The 22,000-nt window shown below is 39.4% G+C and overlaps 1 protein-coding gene across 4 annotated transcripts in view; it reads right to left on the bottom strand.

Moving 5' to 3' along the window:
- Nucleotides 1-42: 42 nt before the first annotated feature.
- LOC113495642 (amyloid beta A4 precursor protein-binding family B member 1-interacting protein) overlaps nucleotides 43-22,000 on the bottom strand; it is a 53,541-nt gene continuing 31,583 nt past the window's right edge. For 2 of the 4 annotated variants that reach the window (XM_026874481.1, XM_026874483.1), the window contains 13 exons: nucleotides 10,830-10,925; nucleotides 7,571-7,760; nucleotides 6,894-7,027; nucleotides 6,618-6,707; nucleotides 6,191-6,425; nucleotides 5,889-6,038; nucleotides 5,556-5,747; nucleotides 5,160-5,407; nucleotides 4,412-4,504; nucleotides 4,136-4,248; nucleotides 3,645-3,736; nucleotides 3,253-3,444; nucleotides 43-2,972 (listed from right to left, as the gene is read on the bottom strand). In XM_026874481.1, coding sequence (XP_026730282.1) covers nucleotides 1,711-2,972; nucleotides 3,253-3,444; nucleotides 3,645-3,736; nucleotides 4,136-4,248; nucleotides 4,412-4,504; nucleotides 5,160-5,407; nucleotides 5,556-5,747; nucleotides 5,889-6,038; nucleotides 6,191-6,425; nucleotides 6,618-6,707; nucleotides 6,894-7,027; nucleotides 7,571-7,760; nucleotides 10,830-10,925 — 3,087 coding nt within the window. In that variant the 3' untranslated portion in view covers nucleotides 43-1,710. Of the gene's footprint in view, nucleotides 2,973-3,252; nucleotides 3,445-3,644; nucleotides 3,737-4,135; nucleotides 4,249-4,411; nucleotides 4,505-5,159; nucleotides 5,408-5,555; nucleotides 5,748-5,888; nucleotides 6,039-6,190; nucleotides 6,426-6,617; nucleotides 6,708-6,893; nucleotides 7,028-7,570; nucleotides 7,761-8,320; nucleotides 9,496-10,829; nucleotides 10,926-14,451; nucleotides 15,212-22,000 lie in introns of those variants that run through there. The other 2 variants (XM_026874482.1, XM_026874480.1) reach the window with 2 other exon arrangements.

Genomic DNA, 22,000 nt, shown 5'->3' with positions numbered 1-22,000 from the left:
TCTCATCACACGTATAGTGGAGTATGGTTTATTAAAACAAAATTAGATTTAAACTTTATATTTTATGGAGATTCGTTTAGCTTGGCAGTTGAACAATTGGGTTGGCAGCACTACGGCGGTTCGAATTCTTAAATTCTTTAATTTAGAGTTGATAAGTAGGTAGCTCTTACCATCAGCAGGCAGAAGATACGACGTTCACGATAATTATCAATAATATTAAGGCCTCATAACTTTTATCATATATTTACATTACTCTGTCTCCGCTCAACAGATTTAAATAAAATTATAACAAAGAAAATCAATTTTATCGTTAAATTACTAAATCTAGTCAGGTATTCAAAGCTTAATTTAATAGCTACACCAAGATCAATTGTTGTAGAAAATATAAAACAATTTACACAATATTTGTCTGTTGATATTATACAATGGTAGTAATATAATTAAGATTATTTACAATTTTATTAATAGTTTTTAGCATATAAGTCTCAATTATTTTACCGCCGTCATATGATAAAATATTGTATTCAGAAAATAAACCAGTCACGACATAATCACAGCCCAAACATAATAATAACGCTTACTGATGGTACAGTGAGATCAGACACATTGGAGTTCTGTATATTTTTCATTTTGTCCCTCTCTTCCCGCCTAACACTTACAAGACTCGGCGCAGTACTCAAGTACATATCAAACTTCAAACATGTTAAGTGAATACATCCACCGGCCTTGCCCAATCATCCAATACCCTAAGATAGTTTCCTTGACTTGAACAAATTAAGAATTGCACTAACATCAAAGTGACGAAATCAAACTTATGGCACACACAAGATAAGTATTCCCTACACTCCTTAGTCGTTTGATTTCTCAGTTACATTGAGTGGCATTATGGCTGTGCTATAAAACAACTCACTTCCGTTAAACTAATGTTATGTTAACGCAAACGTCTACTATTTTAATACAAAACATATTTTCTAAAGCCTTCAGGTATAGCAGGTTTAAATATGCTTTATTCGTGACTAAATTCACAAAAGACCACCCTACATTAATATCTCTATACATAAATTGCCCCGAGTTTAATAATATAACAGACAATAATTAACTAGGAACATAACATAAAATTGACAAAACTCCAACTCTTGCAATAAATATATTCTGCAAGTTCACAGGCAAATAGATAGTCATAAAGGCGCACTAAACTAGCATGTTCGTGTAGCTTTATTTATTCAATATTTTTTTACTAAATTTAGAATTAACTATTGGATGAACATAAAATTTGGCCTAATTTTTGTTGCAAGTGAACTTGCAAAAACTTCAACCGACACACCTTAGTATACCTTTCCAAAATAGCACCCCATTCTGATTCCTATAAATTTTACTGCCTACAAAATTATAACAATTTATCGAGATTGGTCATTTTTTCGAAAAGCACGCTGTGCACACATTATGCTTAGGTTAGCATATTCATTAAAAATAATGTACCTAAAAATGCTCATTTCCGTTTTCATAACGCCCGAGAGCTATTATTTAAAGTTACGTTTCAATTAGTAAACGCGATTTAGACTATTATGGTGTCCAGATTTAAGTTGGCATTTCATTGTTATAACAACGTACAGAGTTCATAATAAGCACGTATGACGTACTATGAAGCCATTATATAGTATAACTTGTGTAATTCCGGGAGTGATATCGCGTGGTGCGGCGCGCGCCTGTTCAGACGGTGGGCTGCGGCGCGGAGGAGAGCGGATGCGTGGAGAGGTGCGTGGACTCGCTGCGGCGCGGCGGCGCGGGCGGCGGGCGCTTCTTGATGGGCTTGGGCTCCTCGCGCCTCGGCGGTGGCTCGCGCCCGAACACGTTTTCGTAGAACGGATCCTCCACTACCCCACCGTAGTGCTCTTGCACCCACATCGATACACTCGTCTCTTTATAATCCTCAGACAGCGGATACTCTCTGAACCCGAGAACCTCATGTGGCGTCGTGGCAGGCTCTAATTTACATTTTTGGGCCACCTGCCATTTTTTTCTCATCACTCTTTGTAAGTCTCTTAGAAACTCCTTTGGGGGATTACTGTTTGAATCGGCTAGTTTCTTTGGTGACGATAGTTTCGTACTCTCGTTACGCTTCGGTGGCGGTGGCTTACGAGGTGATAGTGGGGGCTGCTCTTTTAAATTGAAGGATATTTTCTTATTTTTTTTGCTATCTGAACAGGTGGGTAGATCGTCGGCAAAGTTCACTTTCTTTATTGAGCCGGTGCGTTCTTTACCAGGTTCGGTGTTTAGTTTCTTCTGAATCGAAGGGCTGCCGTTGCTAAGTTTTTTGATTTGAAGTTCGGCGAGACACGCGCCATACGCCACATTCTGCTGGCCGTAGATACTTTTATCCGAATGTAGAGACGAAGTTCGAGAGGCTTCCGAGTGCACGCTGTCTAGAGAGGGCTGGCGCGGGAAGGTTCGGCTCTGATCGGGGTTCCGCAGCGTGACCTTGGCTTGACCAGCGCGGGCTGCCTGCTCACTCTGGTGCGCGGTGAGCTGCGTAACGATGTCGTGCACGCGGCCTGCGGCGGCAGCGGCGGCGGCGGCCGCCTCGATAGCGTGCTCGGGTGGCGGCGGCGGCAGGCTTAGCTGCGAGCCTGACAGGTCCTCGATGGGCTCAAGCGGTGGCGGCGGCGGCGGCAGCGAGTCCAGGCTCAGCGTCGAACAGAACATGGCATCCGTCACGTCTTCTGTGGGAGGCGGTGGCGGCGGCAGGTCCTCGAGAGTGCTGACGACCGGTGCTCTCGGTGCTTTGTCATATATAGTGGTGTACCCGTAGAGTGCCGAGCCTGTGTCGCTGGAACTGTTGCGGTACAAGGTGTCGCGAGGAATGCTCTCGTAGTGGCCGTATGTGGGTGAGGGCGGGTCGCGATGGACAGGGCTGCCAGTGCCACTCAAGCGGGGATTTGTCGCCGTTGAATATACGACTTGCTCCGATGTATCTATAAAAATAATGAGTGTATTAGGACTGGCTGTTCTGAAAATAAACTAAATTGAATTGTTTTACGGTCTAGTTAAATGACAGAAATTGTACATTATACTAGGGTTTATAATAGGTATGCAACGTTAATTGATCTATCAACAAACTATAGCTTCTACTATAGATCGAGCGAAGTTCCTACTCGCGCCACTGGAGGAATAAGCGCTAGTGTCGAGTTCCATAGTGTCAACTCGACTCTATGGGGTGTAAGCCCTGGCTTTTCGTACATGTAGGATAGTTACCAATAGTATGGTGGCGCTTGAGCGTGGAGTCATCACGAGTGGGTCGCGGGCGCCGCGTCAGCGTGCCACTGTCGCCGCCGCCCTCGTCCTCCGCCCCGCAGTCCCCGCCTTTCTCCACCATCTCCTTCAACTGACGCGTCATCCAAGTCAACGGAATATTGGGCTTCATTGATGGCTTCCTCTTTATTGTACCTGTAATTTAACGTGACATAATTCACCTTCACCTACTTTGCTACAGTACTACATACAGTCGAGTATAATGTGGAAGATATGATTTAAGACCTACTTTTAACAATAGGTAACTAGGTCTCTCTTAGTTACAGCAATATTAAAGATACTTATAGGAAATTCGGTTGTTTATTAATTTGGATAATATTAGTTATTATTATTACCCATGGGGAACTCGCAGTCGAAAGCACTTTCGGAAGCGGTGCCGCCGTCGGAGAGACATCCGCTCGAACTTGACGACGATGCGCGCGAGTGTCTGCACAAATTAATTGTAAACATCACATTTGTTTGAAAAGAAAATCAAAAGAATCTGTCTTCAAAATAGAAATAACAACAAGTACACCAGTAAACAAATTTGTCACAGAAAATAAAAATTCGCATTTTACAAAACACATTCACATATATTCTGTACATTATTTTTATGGACATTAGCGCATAGCTGTGCATAGATATTAAAACAACAAAAAAACAATAATCACAAATAGTCATTTCTTTTTAAATAAAACAAAAATTACAGGTTTATCTGTGGCAACACTAATATTAGCACATTTTATTTTAAATGCGTTAAGTTTAATTACAAAAATTGTTAAATGTTGCCACAAATTAGCAGTAGCTATTATAGAATTAGAATAAACATCTCTTTTGAGTTACCAACCTGCCACTGCTAATATCAGAATTGGCAACACTGACGTTGCTTGAGGTGGACTGGGCAGGGCTATTGATTCCAACTGGCGGCATGCCGTTAGTCTTAGTCGGTATTGAGGTGATCTGAAAAAAAAACCAGTAAAATCTTGTCACATCTTTTTAAAACAAAGAAATCTAATTGAATGATGAATGACTTTTGATTATTTGGTTGCCTTTAATTCTTTTTTTTATGTTATTGACTTCTTGTTTATTACACTAGTGTGCAAAGAACAATTTTCAAACTTACAGAACAGGAGCGAGCGTGAGCGAGGTGGTCCAAGTCCTCCTGAGTAAGTTCTTCGACGAGAGAGCGGTAGTTCTCTAGTAGCTGCCTTCCATGCTAACAGAACAAAACAAACTTATTGGTTTACTCTATATAGATAATAATAAGATACTTTAAATATTGACAATGTGTTCAAAAGCGTAATTGATTCATGTAACATATAATTAATATTTACATTTTTAATTTAATTTTGTGCCTTCACAAAAACGGTGCGACGCAGTACTAATATAGCTTTCAGTTGTTACACATTAAAGCTTTAATTAAAATAAACTCTGTTAATAGCACGCACACAGCGGATATCCCTGTCCATCATTTGATATTATAAGAACATAATAATTTACAATACACGTAGGTATCTCAAATAGGTACCACTTTACTGAAAACATTTCCCCGTAAAACCACTTCAATTAATCATCATCGGAGTATAATTACATCACGTGTGCATTTCAGTACATTTTCGTGTACCGACGGTCGCGTCCTCTCTTGCTCCGCAAATTACATTGCGTTGCAGTTTCGATAACTTATTTATCCCCCCTCCCCATGTTGCCGAGAGCGTAACTATATTACAAGTGCGAACGGTAATCAAATACGACCTGCAGGTTATTGCAGCCAAAAATCTTTTAGCTCGTTTTATTTTCGTGCAAAATTTTTAATGGACTTTTTACGAGAGACTTTTAGCAGGAAAGTGAACAGTCGTTTTATATTTGCTTACCTTTGCTATACGCATCGCAGTCACCCATCTCTCGAGAGTGCGCTGGTCGTCAGCGCATAGAAACTTAATAAACTTAACACTCTTTGGTTGCTGCAGACGCGGGTGCTTGATCGCGAAGCAGTGGTCGGTCGGAGACTTGTACTTCTTCTTCCAATTCAACCCTATGTACACCTCGTTAGTGTCGAAAGTCGCCAAGCAGACTAGTTCTTTCAAAGTTTTCACTTTATCCTTGGGCGAGTAGTACAGTCCTATATGAATGGCAAATGAAAAGGTATTTAAAATAAGGTAAACGGTATTTAAATAATAGATTCGCATTTGCATATTCGCTTTGCTTATGTAAAATCGAAAACGTAAAGTGTGGCCACACAGCACAGCCTGTCGTTTATGTTTACTAACCGGACGGTCGTAAGACGCAGTATATTTTCTTCCAACCCTTTTTAGCATCATTTTTGAGATACAGTGGTCCCTCCATGGGAGGCACGGGGTGACCTGACACGGAGGGAATGGTGCTCGTGGTACCGCCGCTCTGGCCGAAGAACTCTTCTATGATGACTTGTCTTGAATGCTCATCATGTTCGCTGGACCAGCCTGTATCATGAAACAAATTGTTTTTAATATTCGGTCTTTTATTCTCTGAGCATTTTTTTCATTCTATTGTCCGATGGTCAGACTAATTCAACATTACTAATTTTATTTCTTACCAACATAATTCATAATATTTGAGCTCACCTCTGTCGTCTTCAGTCAGTAAGAACTTTTCCGGAGTTTGAAACAGGGATATCTTGTCAGGGCGCTCAGCAAATAAGATTTTGTTCTTAGATTCCCTTGTCCACAGCATTAAGTTGTCGACTAGCATCTCGTGGTCTTCGTACACTCGTTCTATATACAAGAAGAATTTTAAAAATATTGTTTAGCCAAAAGTTAAGTTGTGCTATTGCACTACCCGATGGTGTAAGACCATGCTCGAGTTGATGCTACGGTCGGAGTGTATCTGAGAGTCATTAATACGTAAATAAAACAATGAGTCTTACCCATGTGGAGGTCGGGCAAATGTTCGACAATCGCCCACTTTGGTTCCATAGACACGTGGTTCTTGTCTGCCAGCAGCCTCGCCACGTACCCGCAGGACATTTTCTCGTCAACCAGCAGGCTTTTGGAGGACCCGTCCATAGAGAACGCTTTTATAAAAAGTTTCTTTATGTTAGCTTCGCGCATGCGCTCTAGAGCTAACTTTATTTTATCAGCCTTTTGTTGGAAACTTGCACCCTGTGATAATAAAAGTTATCAGAAAAAATGTCAGCATATTTAAATTTTCATTTTTTTTGTGACCATCCCAAAAATAATTTTAGATTGGGGTTTTTTTTGTTTCACTCTAGTTACAGTCCATTGTATTTAAGTTTTATTATCAATAATATACACTAAAATTATAAAAATATACACGAACTAAATATTTCTTACCTTTTGTGTCTGATGAAGGTTCAACTTCAAAGCTTTACATTTGGTGCTGGTGCTACTCGACGCCGAAGATTCACTGGATAGCATCGATACCTGAAAGATGATAGGATGGTTATAAAGGGACTTGATAAACATCCAAATTAATTCGTAAAAATTTGCGAATTTACAAATATTACTAGACTCAGGAGGATACGCCTGTGCCGCGTTGATTAGTTCGCATTTAAACTTTTTATTGAATACATTTTTATTTTTAATTTTATTTTCGATGCAATTGCTTACAGTGTCACTGAAGGCAGAATCGTTGTCAGGGGAGTCTGTGCGGGCTATGCTCGAGGCTCCGTCCGATTGTCCGTCCTGCCTCTGGGAGCCTTCACCAGCGCCGTCTGCTCTGGACTTCGAGGCTGATGATAGAACTAAAAAAACAGTATTAGTTGTAATTTTGTTGTAGTATGTCAGTTATAATTGAAATTAGAATAAAATATCGAGAAGAAGTGGGACTTTGGAAGAGGTGCAGGGTTCCGACCTAATAGTGTAGTAATGGAACTTAAAAATTATGAGGATATAGTGGTTTCTTAGGTTTACGGGAATGTTAGACATTGAAATGAAACTATTTTTACGGATTTTATCGTAACGTCGGGAACTAAAATCTAAAATTAAACCGCGATAAAATTATGAGGATTTGTTTGTTCCTCTGTCCGTGACTAGGCTTTTCACGCCCCCGTTATAGGCACTTGAAATATTCACAGATTATATAATTCTATGTTTGACCTTAAGGTACGATATTCTTTTCTCCTATTTGTGCGGAACCCTAAGTATTGTTCAACTCGCACTTGACCGGTTTCTTCTTGACGGTCAAAGGAGAGCTACTTACTATACCTATCTTGGATAAATGTTGAGTTTATTTTGATCAAGACTTTTTTCCGATTGTTTCTTTGTACGCATTTATGGTAACTTACCAGACATCCTAGATATCTCTTCATCATACTCGGAGTCGAGAGCACACAGCTCCCCAAGTATTGCATCGAGGTCGGCGTCCTGGGTCTCTTCCATATTCGCCATGGAGAACCTGTAAGTGTCTATGCGTGGCGCCACGATCTCCAGCGGCCGCAGCGTCGCCGACGCACCCTCATTGGACGAATTCAAACCCTGCAAATAAAAACAGAGCTCATACCAGAAACAGCTTGAACAAACTTTTTAGACCAGGACACCTATTAGGCCCCCAGTAACTAATCCCGTGCCTAAATGTGGCAACAAGACGCAATGAATATAAATTATATTCCATAAGCGTCCAAGAATTAATTATCCACTTACATACAAGTTGACATCCCAAAACATACATGGGAATGCATTGTCTTCAAACAATGAACTTGGTGAGTTTGTATGTATATACAATTATGTCAACAATTTATACAGATATAGAATCAATTATATCTGTACATAGTTAAATTAGATAGATATATTTATGTGTTCTTTCGATGGTCGGGAGACAATTTATGACCCCACAAGTTATGTATGAGTAAATCGTACATAATAACTATTATTATTCGTTAATATTTACTTAGTATTACGTGCGACTTATTTATAAAACTTGAGTCTAAACATTTAAATGTAACGGGTTCAATTTAAAGGAAAAAAAACAATTGGCAAGTTAGTTTATCAGTAAGTAGGTAGTTAGGTACACATTAGTCACTGTGCAGTTTACGTACCGTTGTTGTTGACGACATATCTAACATTTGTTCAATGCTCTTATTTTCTGTAGGAGAGTTATTCACACTTCTTGTTTTCCCGCTTGCTAATCGAAAACTTTTATTCAAAGATGACAGAAACCCTCCGCGCTGCCACTTACTCGATTCGTTTAATTGCACATCCATCATTTCGTCTACATTGCAGCGTGCAATGACTCACAAAACAACACTTCACACTATTAGCAAAGCGTGCCAAAAGCCGGCGCTATGTCGCGCGGGGTACCGACATCATCTCAAACTATACTCACAGGAGCAAATCTTAACAAACTTAAATCATTCACGTTCTGAAATGTTGAAATTAAAAAAGAATGTACTTAAGTCACGTGTAAGTTATGCACTTATTGTGGTTGGTATGGAGACGAGTTTGTTATTTTCACAGAGCACGAAGCAAAGGGTCTGCGCCGATCTGCACCACAAGTTTACCGCACTACAGTTACTTAGGCAGGCTCTATAAAATTGCGCACAGAGTAGTGACCTCGCCCATTCACTTCACTAACAACAAAGTTTTCGCGCCAGTTATTATATACTTTTTTGGTTAAATCACAGAACAAAGACACTATCGAGCAACTTAAAACGCGTACGTCTCGCACGAACTCAGGCCACAACTAGGCAGCGTAGAGCAAAGTGAAGTGAGTAGTATTACAAAATGAAGCATGAGCGCGGAGTCGGCCGGTCGCAGAGGCAGCCAACAGCGCAGGGGGGACGCAAGTAGACAAGCGGCAACCGTGTTTTGTGACTTGCGCACGTGTGCGCGGGCCGCTACGCTACGTTGTTTGATTCCAGAATGAGTGGACTCGGCGCGGTGTGTGTGTGCGTCGCCCCTCGGCTCGAACCCCCGAGTGGCCGCGTGCCGCGTACTGGCCTACTGGTGAGTGAGCCGCGCGCGGCGTGTCGCGCGTCGCTCGCACTCACGCCGGAGACACCCCGCGCCCCCACTGCCTTCCCGCGCCTACAACTTTGCCGAACACATTTCCAAAAACATTACCAACCTATGTTTCTCTTCCGCTACTCGTCCCTAAATCTGATCAAAACGTTGATGCTCAAAACTGAGTCGACAATAAATACAATTATTTTCCTACTTTTAAGTTTTAACACCTACGTATTTAAAGGTCCAATTAAATAATTTTCTGTTTACCTATCTGACAATCTAAATATGAATAATTTTGTTTTCAAAATATAACAACTTTGTTTTTTGTATAAATCAGGTTTTTTTTCAAAGGACTTAAATAACATTACGCTGATGGAGCACGTGACAATGTAAGAAAACTTCGACTGGTTGACCTACTTTTATATGTCCCAGTTTTATAAAATAGGCGCACCCCGAACTTTACTTAATAAAATGTATTATTTCGGTGCCCTAAAATATTGAGTCCTGCCCTCCAAGCCCTGTGAGTCCAGAGACCTTGGTAAAAATTTATGGTATTTATTGTAAACGTCAAGTCTCAATCTTGAGGTTGCACACTGTTTCTTCACCTATTAAATACAATTAGGCGTGTTCTTTTTAACCAATGTTAATTCGAGTAACCGCAAACAAAATTTTAAATAATCTCTTTGGGCGGAGGTCGTATAATGAGTTTTGTGAATTTTACGGGACTATACCAGAAGTTGTGTGAAAAAGATGCACAAAAAATGGGAAACAGGTGCTGTGTTGGAAACACCTGCCCGTGCGGAGCGGGCTACACGCGACAGATGTGCGGGATTCACATTTTATCGATCTCTGACTTGCTTCAATTGATAACCATCAGTAATATGCTAATGTTCTATTTTACATCCACGTCGGCCCTTCCCGAAAGTATAAGGACTGTTTGTTATGAATTTATTACAAAATACTTTAGGGCAGAAAGAAGTAAAGTTCAAAAACACAAAAAAAATGCGTTGATTAGGTTCACCAGCCATAAATAACATATTTTGCAAGTGTGACCTATTTAATCAAGTGAAGAAATCAAGCACATTATTGGAGACAGTGATAACGACAAGCTTTTTTCAAATATGATGCAAAAAGAAACGGTAATCATGTCAAGAAAAGGTTATTAAAGAAACAGGTAAAGGTCTGTTGAAAATCAAGTTATGCCGTGGCCATAGCCGAGATGTTAAAACAGCCGAGGAGCTTGTCGGCCGATGCAAAATCATGGTAAAAGCGCATGTGCGCACGCGCACCTGTCCCGCGGCGTCGGCCGCGCGCCCGCGCCGGCTGCAAGCCACACGTGTTCTTGTGATCCAGCATCAATCATCCCTTTTAAACTCAAGCAGCCTTTTCGTTTTTATTTATTTAATTAATGAAGGTATATCTTTCGACTAAGATACAATTTCGAGTTTCGGCCAGATGCTTCTATTTATGGCGAGCGATTGGGATTGCGTTAAGCAACGTGGCGTTTTTCAAAGAGCAGTAATGATCCGATATCACCTGGTATTCATCGGAGCGTCGTGTTATGACGTAAGAGTGTATTACTGGGGTGTTGGATATGCTTACCGCGGTCAGCACGGTGAGCTCGCCGAGCCACTCGTTCAGCAAAGCCTCGGGGTCGTCCGCGGCGGCGCCCGCGCCTTGCTCCTCAACCAACGCCATCTGGAGAAAAAAGGGAATTTCTTAAATTATGAAAATACACTAGTCACAGACGCTTTAACTTGAAATACAAGATACTTAATTAATTGAATACCGTCAAATAATACTTTATTTAAAGCTACTGAATAAACGTCAGGGAAAACTGATGGAAAAATATACATGCTCGATTTTCAAAAAACGTGGATTGTCATTTCGCCTGTTAGAAAACAAAGTCGGTTGATTTGAGTTCAAATCCATGTATCAAACTGTGGTCCTGCTTGTGACAGGTCAATTTAAATATTTCTGTCTCGAATCTTCGTAACTATACGGACGAAGACACGTCGGTTTATTCTGTCTAGTTGTGAATGCGAGTGAATTATAAAATGGATTTATAACAAACTATTCACGATAATATTTAGAAACGTAGATCAATGATATCAAGTTTACGTTTTGTAACAGACTTTTTATACGGCTTTATAATTTCTTCATAAACTCTCCTCTTCTCCAAATCTCCAGGTAAAGATGTAAAATAACCAACAATATCATAATTAGTTGCTTCATGAACTTCGTTCAAAAATACAGATTTAAAATATCAAAATATATCGTACCCTTTCTTCATCAACGCAACAATTCATCTAGGTAGTTAAAAGTTCAATTCGAATATGAATTCACAATTTAACAGACAATGGTCGTGATACGTAAATGGATGGACAGCTTTTTGTAAGCGGAAAATGCGGTCGTTAAAATATTCCGTTTAAATCAATCGGATTATTTCGTACACCTTTCACACCTGTATCCTTTATTTTAGTATCGGGCATTTATTTCGCGTTCAGTGTATCATTATTATATTATACGTAGGAAGGGTACAATGTTATTTGTCAATGAATTGTAAACAATTCATCGTCGTTTGTATAACGGACTATCGGGAATCCATCATCAGCTTTGGTAGGAACTTTACCTGTTAACTGCATTGTGTGAGTATCGAGCGGATTAAAGTTTAGCTTGAAAGTTAGTCTCGGTAAGCAAGTTATTAAGTACTAAGCAGTTCCGGTAACTAGAGTCGCTACTTTACTGCGGGAGATGGACTGATGGAGCATGCTGACGTGATCCTGGGCGATTAAATGCGCCTATGTTATTAAGTAAATTTAAACACATTCAGTCTAAAATCCTTTAATTCTTCATTACACAGAATTATGACTAGAAATTTCTGCTTGATTCTATACGGTTTCCGTTTTAAAGTACTGAGACTTTTTAATTATATATTTGTTTTCTTGCCATTATAACATTTATAACTTACTTGACCAAATTTCTGTGAATTTAATGTTGTAGAATAACATAATAATTTAATAGTTCAGAGATGTTATCTGTCTACTTGTGCATGTTTTCATGGTATGATAATAAACTGTAAGCATGTGGTTATTATCTAAAACTAAATCAAGCGACGCTGAGAGCGGTGTGCCGTGTAAGCGGAGCAGGCGCGGCGCGGGCGAGGCGCGGGCGAGGCGCGGGCGGCGCGTCGCCGTCGTGGCCCTAGCGCATTATGTTTTTGTTATCAGTTCCATAACCGGGAAGGAAAGTTGGATTGATGTAACATTTTACGTAATAATACGAACAACAATAACGCATAAAAGATATTTTCGTAACTTACCACAATAGAGTAACGAGCGCGAGACGTGTTCCACGATTAATTTGTAAAGCTCCTCTATTTGCGAGTTACGGAAGAAAAGATTTCTTGGCGACATTGCGTCGCCCGCATATTGAAGGTGGTGCACCTAAAGCGCTTCAGACTTAAAGTTTAATCAACTTGGAAAGGATTCCACTGGATACCACGGTAAGACCCGAAGATGTTGAATTTTCATTGGATCTAACAGAAAAGAAATTTGTAGAGCAGCACAATAATTTTCACAAGATAATTTGCAGGGTTATTTTATGGTAGGGACTGCAGGTATATGAAACATAATAAATTCATGAGTTTTCTGGCACATTCTAATTTAATTGCTGCGTGATGATAATATGAGAACGGTAAAAGGGTTCCGGGCGAGGGTGGTCGTCGCATGGCAATTTCTGCGTTAACTGACCGCGTAAATATATTAATGCCGGGCAAAATTCCCCCGGCTAGCCATCGCCATGGCCAAGTAATCGATAAATCTCCGTGGAATTTGTTCATTACTTAAAACCCAGGCTCGCTTTTGTGCGATTTTATGCATTTTCTTATTCTTTCAACGCAGTATTTTTTCTTTTTTATTTACTCTTTTGTTGGACTGAATAATGGTACCTACTAATAAGCTGGACTTAAAACGAAGTCCTTATGGTCTACTTATTTTGACTATGCGGGCACTAGTTTAATAAAGAAATAACATTTGATTATTGTGTATAACAAAAGTGGTCGGAGACCAATAGTAAAATTACTATTCTTGAAAGTCAAAATGGCAAATGACTTATCTATTTGTCTGTAATTTGCTTGCTGTCATAGCATAAACAGAATGAATCGTGCGAGCTTTCTCCTAAAATATATAGTCCCATTTAGTAAGGGGAAAGTGTAGCAGCTGTTAAGATAAATTAACGGCGTCAATTTGACGTGAGCGCTCGTCAATAAACAGACATGCGGGTCGGCCAAACTCGCCGATACACTGAATTATGTTTACACATGCTCGGAGCACGAGAACCCATATTTAAACTGTACATACCTAGGCGTTACATGTATTTAATGTATAAAAAGAAAGGTGTGGCTAAGGTTTTATGCACACCGTTGCTTTTAATGGGTGAACGCTTCTTTCACGTGTTAGATACGTGCCTGACATTAAACACCCTAGAAATCACGGCAACATCTTCATACATAAATAAATAACATTTTACATTACTTCTTCTTTGCAAGGAAGTCAGAAGTTTTGTTGATTATTAAATTAATCAGAACTGTTTTAAGTTATAGTTTATCGTAAGTCACATTAATTAGGTAATCACTTAAGTATAAACAAAGATAACCGCTTAATCTATTGTGCGTTAATTAATTATTTTATTATAATAAAAATGATACCAGAAGAATGAGAACAGAAGTTTTGATTCCCAATACAAAGTGTTTTTGTATAAAATACCAAGAAAACGATGTTGAGTTTTTTTTATACGTGAGTCCGCAAACTGTCTTAACATGGCGACTTCTCTTTGACTTAATAAGGTCGTGATAACTTTGAAGTACATTGCATTAGCACATGACATGTCATGTCATTCCATTATAATGTAAATACATTTTAGACATAGAGTGGGGACTATCATAATAAACAAGGAAATTAGCTGACGAGTTTCTTATCACATTTGCCTTGACCTTATGAATCACAAAAAGGGTCTCTTATGCAATATTTATTTAGATTGTGTTTCATAATCATGAAAATTTATACTCATTTATAGTCAGGGCCAAACTGACTTTGCGTCGAGTGATATACGTCTCAGAATATTATAAGCAGTTGAATTTATTTGATTTAGTTTTCAAATAGGTGCCTACTGTCTAGCATTGTCTGAGTCTAATAGAATAACATTGCGCAGCTAGACGAATTACCTTGAAGCATTCAAATTAAGTCTTTGTTGTTTTCACGGTAGGTACGGCACAGGAAAGTCCTCGATACGGTGCACAAAGCCGGAAAAGTTTCAAAGTGAGCAGAGAGTACAATCCAATCTGCACAAAGCTGCCGCAGTTCGCTTGTCGCAGCTCTCGCAGCCCGTCGCCCGCTGCACTATAACATCTCGAACAATAAACGCGAACCGTTCAGCAATTCGTCGAGCTCACAAGCGCTCGCAAACGCACAGTCCAAAGTGCGAGCTCCATTGCATTATAACATGCGTACTGCTTGACCACTACTAAATGAATGAATACTCTATGAGGTCGCGTGAGTGACGTGAGCCATGATCATTATACTAAAAACGCGAGTGACGTCATTCCTATCCTATCATATACAAATAAACCGCTCTAGGGAAAAGAAATTGTTCGCAGAAATGTTAGCGGCCGCATCGCTTATCGGTGGTTATCATTCCTCGTTGTGAATACACCTTTGTTGTTCAATTAGTGTAGAGACAACTCCTGTAGGTATTACTGATTATAATGCCACACAGATCGTAAGTTTTCATACCTATAAAATATCGTGTTACATGCTAACCACATAAATTTTCAACGTTTTACGGCCTGTTACAGGGTTTGCGCTTCCCATACTGATAAGAGATATCTTAAACAAACACAATGAAGTTTGCTGTTAAAGTCCAACTTCGAACCTAATCGTTGTAACAACAACAAAACAGTTGTAGGGGTTGGCAAATGAGTCATGTTTATGTTTAAAACCAACAACGGCAATACATACAAAAATTGGGCAACTATTCTTAAACAAAAGATAAATTATTTTTATGAATATAAATAGTGGTGCTAATGTTCTGCCCACGGTCACACCTTGTTTACTTCTCCCGATGAGTGGTCTTCCGTCGAAAAGCTGGTTCATAGAGTGATTCACGATCACGCTTTATAATCTGTGTTTGAATAACCGGATCGGATTTATAATCACACCAACATACATACCAAACAAACACATATTACGGAATATCTATGTTAGGAGTTGTGATCGAATTGTTTAAACGCTATTAGCTGCATCCTATTAATATTTGATTAGGAAGCGTTTCTGGTATTCTTACGTGTGGTGAGTTGACTAAAGTCTCACATCACTATGACCTCCTTCATATAAAATCCTCATTCGTTTGTCACCGAACTCCGTTGAAAAGGCTTGCCGACTTTTAGGTAGGTCTGAGAATGACCTATTCTAGGTAAGCTATTTCTATTTCCGTAACTGATAAGCGTGCCATTTCTATAAATTAGTTAGACAAAGAAGGTTCGATGTTTCAGAAGGTTGACCTTCAAGGCTACAACATTGCAGATTGTTTAAAGTAAGTATTACGTTATACAGCCACCTTTTCCATTTCAATTTATCCATAAACGGTAAATCAAACTATAAAGAACCAAAATATATATAAAAAGAACTCAACTGATTCGATATCGCTCGACTTATTTCTATAACGATATAAAATGATCCGATCCAATAAATATATCGAAGTTACGATTACTTTGAGTATCAAATCAACTGTGACTTTCAATATAAATCTATTGGATACCATTTATTTTTATTTAGCAAAGAGTTGGAGTACTCTCGCGGACCTTTTAGTGAATCTATTTATAATCGGGATCAATAACATTTTATCTGGCTTATTTTAGTCTTGCCTCCAAAGTCTAGTTACTTCGAGGAATAATTTAATGGTTGCCGGTTCTGCTGTTCCAAAGCTGAGCTAATTCAGATGGACATGGAATGGACACGTTATTCCTGGCCGCTCCATAATACTCCATACTGCAGCGGTGTTTCCAACTTAAATATACTAGTCGTGAGTCTCGTACTAGCAGCGGTGAATAGTAAATATTTAAAAAGCTTTTAGAGCGTTTAATATTTAACCTCACATTTTAATCCGTTTCAATCGAATCAGTTTTTCAGTATCAAACTGAGTTTATTCAGTTACGTGTTGGAACGTACTCTTTGCGTAAAAAATTGTGGCGTAAAAATCGTATAACAGTTTTCAGTACTTAGTGTTTTTGACTGGTTTTTCACCTATCCCGCTGGACGAAGTTTTTTATTAGCAAGCCATATTTTTAAACAAGTTCATCCAAAGGCCCACGTGTCCTGAGTAATAACTATGTCGGTATTATGACTAATAATGTTACCTAGCGTTCACGTCTCCGATAAACTACGGCTAAAGTCATTCGATCATACCTCTTACGTAATCTTTATGATTATGTATTTAGTAATAATTCTAGAGTCCGTGAAATAACAATTATTGTTTCACTACTCGGGATAAAAACAACAATGGTGCCAATAGAAAAACTGCATCTTTTTCACTCCATTGAACGTTAAGATGGCGATAAATAGAAACATTATCGTAATGAGTTGAGAACTCTTTCTGCGTGACGAGTTCTTGTAAAACCTCGCATTCATTTTTGATGTAGGTACTAAATTCACAACTTGTGTGCCACTGGAAATATTTGTTGCTGTAAATATTACGTGAAAAGTATCGCTCAAAACCAACAAAACCGGATTAAAACCGGCCCTGATGTCCGACACCGGCTTAGCGCAATACGATTTGAGTCAAAGTTCATAAAGTCCACGTGCTCTATTTGCCGAGCATATCTATCCGCCCGCAAACCAGAAATACATGCGAAACGTAAACACGATGTATTTTATTTTCAAAAACACCGAATGAATTTTATGGTGGTCTCCAAAGGATTATCTCATTTCCGAACGGCAAAGGGGAAATGCAAAGCCAACGCTTTTTACTAGCCGACCACGTTTGTACGTGTGATTAAAGTATTTTTTATTTGTTTCACTCTTGCTTCCGGGATATTAATTAAATATTTTATGCAATAATTGTTTTCGGAAATGTAAAATTAAAGGAAGGGTTTTTGTGTTTATACCCATTTTTATTAGTATTTTACAGGAAAACAGATCAGCGAAACACTTTATTAAATAGAGCGCTAGTTCGTAGAGCTAAACATGCTGCTAAAATCATAAATTTTACGACTCCAGAAGTTGTAAAATTTAGTTCATTCAATACGTACAAATTCGTACTAATGCCCTAGATAAATAGCACATTTCAGTGCCCTACACAAGCGGTAGTATTGTTAGAAGCTCAATTACTCGCGAGTGGCGATCGCGGCCACATTGTGCTTTCCAACAATAAAATAGCGCAGCCAGGGAAAGTAAAGAGGATATTTCAAGGACTGAGTCACGGCAAAAATAGACTTTACGGTGCATTTCTCGGAATGTAAGCCGTTTGTAGATAGGTGGAGTGGAGTAGAGCATCAATGGAAACGCGGTCAATTCATAACCGTCGAGTATTTCAATGCGACGGATTTATACAATTGATTCTGAGTACTCAATGAGATCGCCCCTTGCAATTATAAAATAAAATTTAGCGATCCAAAAACAATGACCATCATGATAGATACTACAGTCCATTAAATAGTGCCACAATATTATATATTATACAATGTATACTCTTCTCAATTTATTTTGAACCATTAGCATTAAAACTCCTGTCATAAACTTACCCCTACATCGACGTAGGCAAAACGAAAGGCAAAGTCACTTCGCAAAAAAGCTCCTCGAATCTGACATTATCTCTTCGATCCACTTATCCCGCATTAGTTGAAGACTTTGCTCTCAGAGTGCACTCCGTCTGGAAGTACAATCTTTTGATCAGTTAGGAGCGCCTCGTAACTTCTAAGTAGACTGCCTCGTACCTTTGTGTTAAGGTTTCATAATTGTTTATTAATCTCAGTATGCAGCGCGCTCCCAGGCCGTCAATAAAAGCTGTTGGAAAAAGCTTATAAATTTCAACCAGCTTCAGCTTATGATTTTCAAACTTCATGCATTTTCTACTCGGTAAATTTATTCAAAGAGCCGACTAAGTCTTTGTAACTATCTTTTACAAACATTCCAGGCTGACGTTTCATGCTAATTTGAGGCGTAGCGAAGTTTTCCAATTAGTATCGCTCAGGTAGTTAGTTAAAGTACTACGCCTAATGTATATTTCGGGACCACTTCCATAAACTACATCCGCGGGGTACTTTGAAACTGTTAGACATATTACACGGAAGTTGAGAATACAGGTTTAACGCAATACTGTCAAGCACCAATTTAAGTTCTGAAATTGTTACTAAAACAACAGCTTTACGAAATGACAAATACTGGTGCATCCAGTTAGGCTGACGTACCCGTTGATTCAAACTTAAGGAATGGTGTGGAATGAAGCTGTGATTGTTGAATAATACAACACAGGTTTTATAACATCGTTTATTACCTTTAAATGTCATATAATTATCTTAGTAAGCGGTTTGCAATGATGTTTGTAAAAATACTGAACTGGCTAGCGTCGCCACTACATATTGACGATAAGTAAGAGTCGTGCCCATTGTTCTCTTAATATTTAAATATCGATCTACGCACACGCCATTGAAGTCAAACCTAATCAAAATATAGAATGTAATACAAACTCTCTTCATTTGATGTTATCGTGTGATGTTAGCCGCACAGACTTGGTGTATGACGGCCGAGACTGCAAAACAGACTAAACTTCGATCTGATAAATACTTCGGCGACGTCCTGATTAAGAGAGCGGCCAGAGCGGATCGCTAATGTAATGAAGCGACGGTAAATAAAAATATCCAGTAAAAATACCCGGCGTTCGAGTCTTCATTAGATTGGTAGCCAATGTAATAAAAAATGCTGAGGACGCCTAGAAAGTAATAAGCAGAAACGAGACTATCTGATAGTCATTTTTCAGGATGAAGTAGGGATTGTAGGAATCAATAGAATAAAATATAAATCTGATATCATTAGTGTTATTAGCTAGTGGAGCGCTCCGACGCGATAGAACATGTTTACTTTGCTGAAGTATTCTCGTGCCTAGTCATTATTATGTACCCATGCACATTTTACATTGCACACGGCATGAATTAATCGATACCTGCTGTTTATTCGTTCGAAGGTCAATATAGTATGTCATCATAACAAGTATGAAACCATGGACGTAATACAAACCTATTGCTGCAACAGGGAAATCGAAGTACTACCATGTTTTCATGCTCACGCAAAATTATTGCAGCCGCAGAGAAATTCTAGCCATGAGCTATTTAGAATTTATTGTTATTGTAAAATAATATCGCTGATGTTTGTATTATGCATGCAACATGACTATGGACGTCGGTATGGCGGTCACGCAGTAACTCTGTGCCGACGTTTGATTGCTAATGACAAAAAATAACATGTACTTATATATCACTATGTTCTTAAGGCGGCCCTCCGTTTTTGCGTAATGTTTTTGTCACGTGTAATTAAATACGTGTGTCCATGTAAAGGTCAATAGGTGTCTCCCAAAATAAGCTCACCAATCATTAATGGAGTAATTTATTCAGGACCGGATTTAAGAAAGGAGCCCACGAATTACCTGCCGGCGCACGCCGACTGGATTTCGGCAAGAATAATTAATTAGTAAAGCGGTCAGTTCACCGAGAGATTACAACCATATTACTTCTTTAGTAGTACTCTTGCATTTTGCGTTGCGCAGGTACCTACTAGCCTTAAATAATTTTAGTCGAGTCAATATTCAGTAGGCCCATTTAAAAATGTGTGCATTTCTACATGACTGTTCCTAAACGGTGTGTATGGCGCATACTTCGCTATGCGCTCGCGCAAAGCCGTTTTAGTGCCTCCAAAATAGTTTTGTGGGTTTGTATCAGTACCATATCGGTAACAACCCAAATTAGACACAGTTAACGTATATTAGAACGATTTATAGTTTCACCACAGCGGAGATTGTGTTTACTGAAGCGTTCTTCAGATGTTATGCTGGTACATAAAGCGTATACATGTGCGATGCCATAAGCTACGTACTGGCTCAGGTAAACCTAAGAGGTTCACGACGTGTACTTGCTGAGCTCGCCGTGCCCAAATATAGAGCAAATTCCTGGGTGTTGAGGCGACTATTAACATTGGCTCCCCCCTCTGGGCCGCGCGGACTGAGCCCCCATCACACGCCGCGGCGCCGCTGTGGCGCTACAACATGCCCAGAGAAATCGGAAGCCATAAACGAGTAACCAATACACTTACTAAGACTTAGCTATCAATGTTTAAATGGTTAAACATTGAGCTTAGTGGCAGCGTTGCGTCAGGCTGATAACGATATACAGCGCCATTGACTGCAGACCTCGAATGTATGACGGTATAAAGGCGTTCTTGTAAGTATGTATTATCGCAAGATTTTATTTGAATGTAACAAGCGGTTTAGAAGACATTAATACTTGAGACAATGGCTCCGTGTTCGTACTCTATAGGCGATACGTTCGTGCGAAAGCTTTTAGCTGCGTTTGCGCCCCCAGACGCGTGACACCGCATATTTTAGCCTGTACAGAAACGCCTCCGCCCTTAATGCATGCGGCGAATGTCACACGCGCCTAGTCGGACGTGGAACACTGATATTGTGGAAACCGATGTTTGGAACGAAGGGCTTGACAGATTTGGGAGGACCGCAGAGTCAAGTAACGAGTACTAATGTTCGTCGCGAATTTGTACTGTCACCGTGATGGCGCCTTGAGTTTGGCGTTTGATTACAATAAATTTAAATTGAATTCGTCTTGGATGTATATGTTTCCTAGCGATCTTAGTGCAAATTATCTACTATTGAAGAGCGGGTTATACTATTCAATATAAAATCGGATTGAGACATTCTACGCTTTGCCAATTTTCATTCATTAAACTGGTTAGACTGATTGCAAATAATTTATCTTGTTTCGTTCTAGGTTTAAATGCAGCAACGCAGACATCTTGTCTAATAGGTATGAATGAAATCTCTAACGATTTTGAATGATAGCAACTAATTACTTAGTAATAATTGTAGTATAAATATGGGAAGGTATATTCCCTACTTTATTGTTTCTACTCGCGGAGTCAGGCATATTAAACGGTGACAACATCATGGGATTGGCGGAATGTATATTGTTTGAATGCACAATAAACAAAGAATTTCATAAGTCAACGGGAGTGGGGTCTTAATTAAAAAGTATTTGCGCGCGGAGCGAGTGGCGGCCATAACGAGCCGTTTGTGGCTATTAGCAGCGAAACAATTCGTACACACGACACAGGCCCGAGTTTATTGAACATCGGGAAGTCATTTATTAACACATTTAAGAAAGAAATTCATTGTTTGAACAGGCGACGGCAGTGGTACCATAATATTTAATGTAGCTCTCGTTGAGCTATATCACTTTCACTATCCATTTATTCACCGCTGGCATTTAGAAGGTGCGTTTAGGATATTAGGATCACTCGCATTTACTTCCTGTCCAATATAATGTTTAGCGAAACGTTCACTGCAGGCGTACTGTCTATTTCCGAAGGGTACGATGGTTTTTAATTAACGGGGCCTTATTTAGCTTCTAAATCAGGACTGCTGCCATTGATGAAGCGAGACGGCGCTATGGTTCGCATAGTTGTGTCTCGCTTCCACAACTTGCAATAGATACTTAG

The sequence above is a fragment of the Trichoplusia ni genome, chromosome 7 (genome assembly GCF_003590095.1).
Source record: "Trichoplusia ni isolate ovarian cell line Hi5 chromosome 7, tn1, whole genome shotgun sequence".
In the NCBI taxonomy this organism is placed as follows: Eukaryota; Metazoa; Arthropoda; class Insecta; order Lepidoptera; family Noctuidae; genus Trichoplusia; species Trichoplusia ni.
The sequence above is the reverse complement of the archived record's forward strand: the minus strand, read 5'-3'. Positions and strand labels throughout refer to the sequence as shown.